Below are 11280 nucleotides of genomic sequence, written 5' to 3' on the forward strand. Positions count from 1 at the left end.
GAAAGAGAGAGAGAGATTGGTTTCTGGTTATACATAGAATACAAAATAGAATGGAATACAAAATAGAATAGAATACAAAAATACATTACATTTCATAGACTTCTTTATTGTGCACACTTTACTGTTAAATTGTTCTGTCACATTTTCCAGGACATTCGAAATCCTTCAAATGTTTAAAGTTTTACTTGAATATATTCACTTTAGTATTTGTGTGTAAAATGCAATTTTATGGAAAATACACACGTATAAAACAATATGGTTGTTATTATTGTTAATTGTTACACAGTAATGACAGTAAGACAGTGATAACTAATGAAGGAATTTGACTACAAAGGAAAAAGGTGTAATTAATGTGTGTTATTTAATGATTTGTGTTTTATTTGTGGATCAGATTTTCTGATGCTGCTTTATGGTTGGCTTGGTATTGTACATTGTACACCTTTAAGCCTATTTTAATGCATGATACATAAAATATCTCAACCAGTAATTGCAGAATGTTGTTGCTATAATGCAGGTTTAATAAAAATTCAAAAATGGAAAAAGAAATTGAACTTTGTTGCAAACCTTACACCAAAATAAATATTTTATACCTAATAAGTGACTGTAGATACATGGAATCCTTATATATTGCTTTATTGTTTATTTAACATTCTTGGTTATTTGTTATATGTTAATAAGGATAGATATGTGGCATGTCTTCAGTTGAGTTCAACAGCCAAAATAGTACTTAGAATCTATGCAGTAAGTTTTTTCTTTTTTTAGATTGGAGCAAGAGTTGAGGCTAACCTGCATCTATCCTGTTTCATCAGGAACAGATATCATTTAACAGTTTAAAGATGAAAAGTGTACATACAGTAGATAAAAATGACTTTCTAAAATTCAAGGCTACATGCTCATTAAAGACGTTTAGGTCTTATTGTTGGTGCAGTGATGACTAAATCAGACATGTAGCCTCAATTTCCAGCTTTTTCAATGTGATCACAGCCAAAATATGTGAAATGCTAAACAATAGGGTTTTTTTGTCTTAAAGACAATGCAGAAGGATCAAAATGACTTTCTGTATAAATACAAAACATCACAACAGGATTTACAATGCAGCAGCATGGATATAGTGGTAGTTTACTGTATGTGTTTGAGTCAGTAGTTGCTTCCAGTGTCCAAAATATCTCAGTTAATATCTAAAGAGGATTCAGGAATCAGCTTCAATAACCTTTCCTGAAGGTCCATGAATGTGGGCCTTTCATCCGGGTTGTGATTCCAGCACAGTAACATGATATCATACAGTGTTTCAGGGCAGTCTGCTGTTCGTTTCATCCTGTATCCCCTCTGAATGGCCTGAATACATGCTGCTTTGTCAAGGTCTAAATTCAGGAATAAAGGTTCAGAAGAATAACAATATCTTAATGAATAGTTCTTAATGATAATGATATACTTAATATGTAGTAATTCAAATAATTTCTGTTTACCAGGGTATGGATCATTTCCATATGTGACAATTTCAGTCAAGAGGACCCCAAAAGACCAGATATCACACTTTTTTGTGTATTCTTTTCCAGTGAAGATCTCAGGTGCCATCCATTTTACTGGGACTTTAACTAACATTTAGAAAATGAATTTTCATTAGTGCTTTTTCTGATTTTTGATTTGTAATGATTAAATATAATGGTTTTGATAGTCATACTGCTCACCTGAAGATAATTGCTGATCTTGTGCGAAAGTAAACTGAGCTAGTCCAAAATCTGCTATCTTGCAGGACATCATTTCAGTTAGCAGAATGTTATCAGCTCTCAAGTCTCTGTGAACTATGTTCTTACTCTCCAAGTATATCATCCCTTCTGTAATCTTGATACATGAGTATGAGTGGAAAAGGAAGTAATAGTTTGCCTTAAAGCAACTTTTTTTTGTCTTAAAAACACTGTAAACATTATACTGTATATCTTGAATACATTTATAAACTAAATCAATATACCTGCACTGCAAAGTCCATCATAAGTGAAAAATCAATATCTCTCAAATCTTTGTGGCCTAAAACAACAGATATTAACGATATTTATGCATATCTTGAGTTTGAGTTTAACTGAAATGAACAGCATTACGGCATTGCACTTACCAATGAGGTATTTCTTCAAGCTTCCATTTTTTATGAGCTCTGTGATAATGCAGAAGGGCTCATCAGCAGTGCACACAGCATACAGTCTGAGCAGATTCTTATGCTGAAGCGCCTTCATGATTTTTATCTCTGTCTGAATATCTGGGCTGATGACTGTAAGGTGCAAAATATTGTGGTATTTGACACTTGACATATGATTAAGAAGTACTTCAGGTGTAAAATAGATATATCACAAACACATATTTTCTGAATGAAACCCAAAACAATAACATAGCTCTGATAACATTTTTCCCCAAATGTACCTCGAAACTCTTTAATAGCAACGTCTATCATATTGTTCCACACCCCGTGCCATACTTCTCCAAATTGACCACTGCCAAGCTTCTTCACTTTGGTCAGAGTGCTTCGTTTGATTTCCCATTGGTACTCAAATGACAGGCTGGGAAGGGATGGCTTATCCAGCTGAAAGTAAGACATCATGTACAGGGAGCACATGGCAAGATATTTACTCTAATAAACGTGAAAAAAACAACTAATTATATTATAAGAATACATACCATAACACAAGGGAGGTTAAGGCGTGTACAAAGTCCATCCTGATCTTCAGAATATGATGCCACTAACTCAGAAAGGGTCTGAAACTCTTTCTGCTTTACCAGGTAAAACCATTTGCCAGATTCTCTTTCCTTAATTCTGTAATGCCTTGCAACGCCTTCATACTTTACTGAAAATGACAAAAATAGTGTGCTTTTTTGTTTTGTTTTACATTAAGTTGAAATGTATTCTAATTATAGATTATAGACACTGAAAAGATTACCTGAAAGGTAGAAGTTATTATTCTCTCTACTTCGCCACACAAGAAATGCACCATCACTGTTTTCTGGTCTCAGCAGACATCTTTTGGCCTCAGTACGCCTTATGATGTTTTCAAAATACCATCTATAAGTAAAATTATAGTTTGGTCCCAGTTACATTATCAGCACAACACTCACAGAAGTGAAGGACAGCAATAAAACTTGAAAAACCAGATCAGTGGCTATATGCCTTACATTTTGCTTTGAGAGTCATTTATACCTTACAGGTTTCATACCTAACTACCAAGTAAACAGCACTATCTATTGCTGTAACATGAGTCAGTACAAGGAATGTATTAGTGCCTGTTGCAATCTGAATCAATTTAGCAAGAGTACTGAAGATATACATTTTACAATGTACAATTACAACTTTTGAAATACAGCTGATATACCAATATTTGTTCTTTTACCAATATTTACCAATAAATTGTATTATGGAGAATAAATGTACTAATATTATGCATTATGTAATTTATGGCAATGTTTTTTTTTCACTCAAGTCAGTGTAAATACTCTGGGTGTTATATTAGACAGTAACTTGTCTTTATTAGAAATATTGCCAAGCTGAGAAACATCCTGTCTGTATCTGATGCTGAGAAGCTAGTTCACACTTTCATGACCTCTAGACTGGACTATTGTAATGCATTACTAGGTGGTTGTCCTGCATCTTTAATAAATAGGCTACAGTTAGTCCAAAATGCAGCTGCCAGAGTTCTCACTAGGACAAGAAAGTATGACCATATAACCCCAATTTTATCATCTCTACACTGGCTACCTGTTAAGTTCAGAATTGATTACAAACTGCTGCTACTTACGTACAAGGCTCTTAATGGTTTAGCTCCCATGTATCTAACTAGTCTTCTAACACGTTACATTCCTTCACGCTCTCTGAGATCACAAAACTCAGGACTCCTGGTAGTCCCCAGAATATCTAAGTCTACTAAAGGCGGAAGAGCGTTCTCTTATTTAGCTCCCAAACTTTGGAATAGACTTCCTGATAGTGTTCGGGGCTCAGACACACTTTCACAGTTTAAATGTAGATTGAAAACTCATCTCTTTAGTCAGGCGTACACATAATACACCCCATAAATATTGTGCACTATCACACTAGACTTGCACATTCTTATGAACAGCAGATATGTTAATCCCTATGCACTGCTCCTCTCTTCTCTTTTTCTACCCATGCTGAGACACCCATGCTAAGATCGTCTTCCATGCGTTGAAATTTCTGGACCTCCACTGAGACAAGGCTGACTCTGTGAGAACCCTGAGACATCTACAGATCTACCGGCTCCAGTTGGACTCTATGATACTTGTATATTGTAACCACACCATCTAGTGTCACCCATATGAGGATGGGTTCCCCTTGAGTCTGGTTCCTCTCAAGGTTTCTTCCTTTACCAATCTAAGGGAGTTTTTCCTTGCCACTGTTGCCTGAGCCCTCAGACTTGCTCATTGGGGACAAATACACATACACACATACATACATACATACACACTGTGAACTGTATATATCTTGAATTTTTATTATATTAATTCTTTATACTTCTCCTTATGTTTATCTTTTGTTTTATGTTTATGTTCTGTAAAGCTGCTTTGTGACAATGTCCATTGTAAAAAGCGCTATACAAATAAACTTGAATTGAATTGAATTGAATTGAAATACTCACGGCTGTGCCTCCAGACTATTCACTGGTTTGAGAAAATCTGTTGGTACATAGATCTGTTCTTCAGAAAATCCATTATTTGCTGAGCGTATCCTTGCATACACCCAGTGTTCCCTTTCCTCTATTACTTCCAAGATATCACCTTTTTTGAGCGTCCGATCACTCAGGGCATTAAATGGAAAATCGGCGATAGATTGGTACACTTGTCTTTGAATAACTGTCTCTTCCTTCCTTCTCTCTGAACACGCCAAACAACAAGACCGCTCACAGGAGCAGGCAATGTTGCCCATCTTTACCTACTCTGTCTGAAGATACCATCGCTGCTGCTGTAAACAGCCGACTGAAAGATGCCAGATATTTTAACACAGCATGTTTCTAGCAGCAAAACCAGTTTGTTTAGAAAAGGAACGTAACCTTTATGACCACATATGTCTAAAATTCCCCCAATGACATCTCTGCTTTTTTTAACCTGTTGCAGGTGTAAAGATATCACATTGACAAATCTATTTAATTCTTTTTAAATTAATCAATTAATTATAGAACATGCAGATCATGATAAGTCAAATGTCATCATTATTCCATAATGCACTATTCTTTGTTATTTTGCAGTAAACATACTTTTTTTGTGTGGACGTTTTTCTTTGTAATTGATTTTTATAGTCAAGGTCACAATGTTAGATTCAACCAACATATTTTGTGTAAAGAGGCAGAGAGATTGTCTATGGAGTACAGAAAAATCAATATTAGAAAACAAATGGTAAAAGGATTGCTGATTGCTGCCACATGTTTCATACATTAAGGGAAAAGAAACAATCAAAAGAAACAAGGATGGAATTTCTCTTACTGTATATGGAATGTAATAATAAGTCAATAAGGGTGGGGTTTGATGGATATAATTTTCTTTTTTCAGCATTGAACTCAATTTTAATTTCTACAAATAACATAAATGTAATTAACAAAGTCAAAATACGAGTAAATTCTTTTAGGAACCATTTGGGAATCGAGAAGCAGGTTGCGGCACTTTTAAGTGCTCCTCTTTTAAAGTAACCTCTGGCAAGCAGCCACTGCATCCCGAATAACAGAATAAGCATTTAAGTAGGACTTGGCCTCAGCGATGGTGCGTCTAGACTGTAGCATCACCAGTGCAATGGGAACAACCTATAAGAACAAATTCACAATATAGAAAAGACAGTAATTTGAATATACATATAAATATCACCATATCTGAATATATCACAGTATATACTGTATAATATCTTCAGTTTTAGTTTTAGTTATTAATATGTATTTTAATAATAATAATAATAATAATAATAATAATAATAATAATAATAATGATAATAATAATAAATAATAATAATAATAATAATAATAATAATAATAATAACAGGTACATGTATTAATATGCTCCAAATACGTCATAACACACACACACACACACACACACACACACACACACACACACACACACACACACACACACACACACACACACATGCACGTTCTTACATTGCCCTTTTCATTAGCCACAACTGTGTGTTGTGTGACATCAGTGGAGCTCATCTCATCACTCAGCTCTTCTACATCATAGAGAACTCTTAGCAGAGCTGTCTCACACTGTGACAGGGTGCTGCCTGTGAACCTCTAAACGTGAAGACATTGAATAAATTATGTATTGAATTCATACTTTAAATCTGAAGCCTGTAAATTAATTAACTTTATTAAAAAATAAATTACCTGTAATATGTGAATGGCTCTTCTGTAGAGTTTGCTGTTAGTTACTCTGAGGTCTATCATGTAATTCATGTAAGTTTTTCCAATTAGGACATGGGCCCCTGTGCTAATCGCATTGAGGCACCATTTAGTGGAAAGCTCCCAGTACTGTTTCTGTGTCAGAAATAAAATAGCACGATTCAGTATATACCACTTACTGCTTATACAGTATACAGTAACAAAACTCACTGGACACTTTATTAGGAACACCACACAAAAACTAGATTGGATAGTTTCCTATGCCTTATCTCAATAGCAAGGCATTTCTACCTACTGCTGTTTACTATATGATTAACATGTTGTGCATTCTGAGATGATTTTCTTATCAACATGGATCCAAACAGTTACCATAGCCTTCCTGTCAGCTTGAACCAACCTCGCCGTTCTCCTCTGACTTTTCTCATTAGCAAGGCATTACCCACAGAACTGCAAATGTTTTGTATCTGTTTGATATGGAAATTAACTGGAGCTCATTACATGTATCTGCATAGTGTTCAGCATTGTGTTGCTGCCATATGATTGGCTGATTGGAATTTCATGGATGGTTCTAATTAAACTGACTGGTGAGTGTATAGTTCTATATATTTCTATATCTGCCATAACTTACCATTAAGTCAGGTTGGTGCATATACAATGATGAGGGCCAATTAAATGTAAGCACTGTCATAAAGAGGCTCTTCATTTGTTCCTGAAAGGTAGATATTTTAACATAATACTGATAAAGATCACTATGATATTTTCATAAAAAGACACCATGACTCATTTTACTCACAGGATCACTGAGTCCTTCATGCTCATGGGTAATTGCATGAAGGTTAGATGTGTATTGTCTCACAATCTTGGCCAGTGCTGAAACCTCATTCAGGTCAACTATGAAACCATTTCAAAATCAGTAGTAGAAGGTAACAGTGCTAAAACTACAGTGTTTAGGGGTTGTTGTTGTGCTACTTACCATTCTCAGTATAGAGAAATATCACTGTGTCACTCTCACTCAGATTAGGTAAAATGCTGTCTATAAAATCCTTATGGCCGATAATGAAATGTGGTCCCTAGACATCCCGTAGGACATGGATAATAATGCGTGGAAACCCGAGAAAGAAAGTCAGTGATAGAGAGACAGAGATACAGACATAGAGAAAAATAGAGAAAGCAAAGAAACAAAGGCACAGGACACAGATACAGGCACTCTGTTTCATAGATGCTACTATTTATTATTCAAGTTGAATGCAAAGCCTTTCACCCACTAGAGATGACAGATCTCCCTCTTTGTTGTTCATTTCACTGAAGCCATTGCTAACAAAGCCTCTGATATCTTCAAAGCCTGGAAAAAAATTCAAAATGCAGCTTTGGTTGAGTTAATATCATGAATATTACAATAGCCTGAATATTTATCACACGTTAGAATGTATTTCTAAATTGTCATTAGTGATACCTGCTCCAAATGTTGGAATGCATTCACTAGCATCAATAATCCCGATAATGCCAAGAGTCTGCCATCCAAGATAATACACATGTCCTTTTCTTCTGAGGCTGTTTTCACAAATCATATATTATCCTTGCTTTATATTATCCAATCGGATTTGAGAAGTCTTGTTTATTCTGGCCCATTGCAATATTTGCACAGAAATAGGGTGAAAATAACAACATAAATAATGGTCTTAACTATATATTCTCTAATGCACTCTCAAAAGTGATCTTCACTCACCATTCACTTCATCTATACACCTATACAATCATGTTATCCACCAATCATCTGGCAGCAGCACAATGCATCAAATCATGTAGATACAGGAGAATGGGGTAAGTGTTATCTCTGTGACTTTAACCACTGCATGGTTGTTACACAGTAATGTCTGAGTTTACCCAGAGAGGTGGAAAAAAACACAAGACTTCCTGTTTGTGGAGGGTCTACAGGTCAAAACACAAGCTCAATAAAAAAGTAAATATATGAGTTATATATCCTTACTGGCAGCTCTGGCCATTTTCCTCTGACCTACTGTACTGTATCTTACTCTCTTACTCTGTTGATTACTTTGTGTTGTTTTTTTTGTTTTGTTTTTTTGCCTTATCTTATGTTAACTGTAGAGACTGTCATTTGTAAAAATTCCACGAGGTCGTCAGTTTCTGAAATACTCTGCCCATCTGGTACCAACATTGATGCCAAATCACAGAGATCATACTTTTTCCCCAGTCTGATATTTGATAGCTCTGAACATTAACTGAATATCTTAAGCTGTATCCACATGATCTTATACAATATGCTTCTTTCAGTTGATCGGCTGATTGGAGGAATGCGGGCTTCCATTAAGCTAAGTGTATATAATGTATAGATGAAAAAATTAACCAATTAACCAATTTAATCAATGTATAGATGATTAAATTAACTTTGTTAACCTGAAAGCTGAACTTCTCCAGCAATTTATGTGAATAAATATTTCAAAATGATGAGCTTAAACAACAGCCTACCTTATAGCTGCCTTTTGAACCAGAGCTGCTAGTTCTGTAGTCTGTGAGTAAGTGATTTGATGAACTTTCTCAAACATGTTGAGTGAGTGCAGTATACCACTGATAAAAGCAACGTATTAGTTTTAATACATAAAAGGAAAACTAGGATATATTCACAAAAGGAAAACTCTCTTCAAAGACATACTTGAGAGTTACTGCTTCATTATTGTATGCAGCTTGGTGGCCTGCCAAAAGGATAGTTTCCAGGATTATTTTTGTGGCACTTCCTCCTTTCATTCTTGAAGAGCCACTGATCGCTTCTGGCTTTATAGATTCCAAAATACAGCAAGTATTTGTATGCACAAGTGTCCGTAAAACACAAAACATTTATATACCAGCGTAATTGTCAAGATTACTAATTAGGCAAAAGCCGTACACTGACATTTTAATGTCTTTTAAAGATAGGACACATTTTTGTCAGGTAAAAATGTTTATACCCCTACTGCAGGATTGAGCACGTAGGCCTTTTGGTGTGTCTGCATTTCATTCATTCTCTCTGCAACCTCCTTGAAGTGAAATGAACAGTTCTTTATGGGTTCAGTCCTATCAGCATAATGACCAAATTAAGACTTGAACTTAGCTCCTTCTAAATTTATTAGTCAAACTCAAAACATTTAGATTGTGTGTGTTAGATTTTGTATTCGGTACCTTGCCATGTCAATAGGATTAAATCCAATCAGCACTGGAGTAAAGATCTCCAGATTCCTCAGACAAAAGTCAAGTTGGCCAGCAACAAATGGTGCCTTCAGAATAAAAATGTTCACATCATTAAAGTCATTAAAGCATGATAACCATGAGCTAGGACTGAGCAGTTCAAGTACACTAAACAAACGAATGAAACTAGTAAATTGTTCATACAGACAAACCACATGATATCCCAATGAAGAGGACGTGCTTCTTTCCTACACATGCCTGTTCATGAAAACAAAAAAGGGCTAAAAGTTGTTTGTTCAGGTACAGTAGTATTACATACTAATGTATCATTTCCTTGTTCAGTGTTTTGATTTTATGCTTTGTCATTGTAGAATGGCATGAGGATGGTATGAGGAAGAAGTAAATACTTCCTTTTTGCTTTAATATTTCCTCTAGTATTCACCTTGTCTAATGAGAGAGCTCCTAGCAAAGGATCATCTTCTGGAGTTTCCTGTGATGTCAGCAGGGCTCTTAAAAAAAACAACAGCTAAAATACTAAGTGTCAATTAGTATATTAATTAATCTGCCAGTGTTTACTCACTTGTCACCTCCTGCAATGATGTATGAATAGATTTGCTTGTGATTTTGAGAAGCAAGCAATCTATTAAGGGATGTCTAATGCCCAACAAATGAGAGAAAATAAACATCTTAACAGTAATCAGCAGTGAAATTTCATGTAAAGTGAATTTCAGTAATAATGGAAAATTATTTGGTAAATAGTTACCGCCAACAGAAATGCAACACGACCTGAAGTCCCGCAGCCACTCAGGATTATGAGACTGTCTTCTGGATCCTATTGTAATAAACTATATATATATATATATATATATATATATATATATATATATATATATATATATACATTTAAAGAAGAATGGCTAGACTGATTCAAGATGACAGGCAGGAAAACTCAAATAATACCCTACTGATTTAAAAAGAATCTGATTTAAAGAGAGTGTGTATTAGAATATTTAAAACATTTCTAATATAAAATACATCACATTGTCTGTTTACACAGTTTTTTTAATTTATGATCTACATACCTTGAGAATCACTTCAACCCTCTTAGACACATCCACTATTGTCTGAACCACAGATAAGCTGTTCAGTGTCTATAACATTGACAGGTTTTTTACATTATTATTACATACAATACACCTATAACTCTTAGAACAGTTTTAACACAAACCTGATACATATGATTTCCATATGATGTTCTTTCAAAGATTTCTGCATCACATTTTTGCAGCATTTGTACTATTTCTTTGGGATTTGCTCTATCAATGTCTCTGGTAATTGGATTTGATTTCTCTGTGATTGGTAAGTAGGGCTCATAACAGGATTGCTAATGGGGAAAGACAAAAATTCTATAACATCTAAAGCATTATAAAATAAATATATCTAATTAAAAATACAGTGACAAAGATGATCTACTTACTATCACAGATATATTCTATCCACTTACCTGCCAGTTTTGCATATCCATTATCTTGCAATCGAACTTAAGTCCTCTGGATTTTTATATCATATTCTGTTTTTTAAGAAAGTCCTTTTGAATGAGGTTTTTGCATGTTAGGGTTATGCATTCAGAGCCCAGTGTAAATCACTGTAACTCACACTAGGTAGAAGGTGAAACCAAGGCTCATGTAACTGGACTTTGATACTGGCTGTAAAAGTC

General features: G+C 34.9%; 3 protein-coding genes across 4 annotated transcripts in view; 1 reads left to right on the plus strand and 2 right to left on the minus strand.

The window, feature by feature from the left end:
* Nucleotides 1–11280, plus strand: part of plaat1l (phospholipase A and acyltransferase 1-like) — a 125487-nt gene that overhangs the window by 89274 nt on the left and 24933 nt on the right. The window lies entirely within an intron of this gene.
* Nucleotides 86–4921, minus strand: si:ch73-340m8.2 (tyrosine-protein kinase SRK3). The gene is made up of 9 exons (XM_060879504.1): nt 4635–4921; nt 2928–3049; nt 2668–2834; nt 2413–2572; nt 2111–2263; nt 1970–2025; nt 1689–1842; nt 1467–1595; nt 86–1361 (listed from the first exon to the last, which is right to left on the minus strand). The coding sequence occupies exons 1-9, from the start codon at nt 4919–4921 to the stop codon at nt 1168–1170; spliced, it is 1422 nt and encodes a 473-aa protein (XP_060735487.1). The 3' UTR covers nt 86–1167.
* On the minus strand, nt 5649–11265 carry gckr (glucokinase (hexokinase 4) regulator). 2 transcript variants are annotated; one of them, XM_060879502.1, is made up of 19 exons: nt 11068–11265; nt 10792–10947; nt 10646–10714; nt 10327–10395; nt 10144–10217; nt 10006–10072; nt 9768–9821; nt 9558–9652; nt 9347–9452; nt 9055–9173; nt 8871–8969; nt 7837–7934; nt 7649–7725; nt 7357–7453; nt 7177–7274; nt 7012–7092; nt 6369–6518; nt 6141–6275; nt 5649–5789 (listed from the first exon to the last, which is right to left on the minus strand). In XM_060879502.1, the coding sequence occupies exons 1-19, from the start codon at nt 11086–11088 to the stop codon at nt 5670–5672; spliced, it is 1785 nt and encodes a 594-aa protein (XP_060735485.1). In that variant the 5' UTR covers nt 11089–11265; the 3' UTR covers nt 5649–5669. The 2 variants fall into 2 exon arrangements, with proteins under 2 accessions (XP_060735485.1, XP_060735486.1); XM_060879503.1 differs by lacking the exon at nt 9768–9821.

Source organism: Tachysurus vachellii, chromosome 10, assembly GCF_030014155.1.
Source record: "Tachysurus vachellii isolate PV-2020 chromosome 10, HZAU_Pvac_v1, whole genome shotgun sequence".
In the NCBI taxonomy this organism is placed as follows: domain Eukaryota; kingdom Metazoa; phylum Chordata; class Actinopteri; order Siluriformes; family Bagridae; genus Tachysurus; species Tachysurus vachellii.

Bases quoted from the DNA above. Each gene is read 5' to 3' on its own strand.
- gckr (XM_060879502.1), bottom strand. From the start codon at position 11,088: ATGGATATGCAAAACTGGCAG. The intron at 10,715-10,791 runs GTTTGTGTTAAA...TCAATGTTATAG, and splicing joins ATGGAAATCATATGTATCAG to ACACTGAACAGCTTATCTGT. The intron at 9,174-9,346 runs GTATAAACATTT...GAATCTATAAAG, and splicing joins TGCTCAATCCTGCAGTAGGG to CCAGAAGCGATCAGTGGCTC.
- si:ch73-340m8.2 (XM_060879504.1), bottom strand. From the start codon at position 4,921: ATGGGCAACATTGCCTGCTCCTGTGAGCGGTCTTGTTGTTTGGCGTGT. The intron at 2,835-2,927 runs GTAATCTTTTCA...TGTCATTTTCAG, and splicing joins TAATAACTTCTACCTTTCAG to TAAAGTATGAAGGCGTTGCA. The intron at 1,596-1,688 runs GTGAGCAGTATG...TCTAAATGTTAG, and splicing joins AGATCAGCAATTATCTTCAG to TTAAAGTCCCAGTAAAATGG.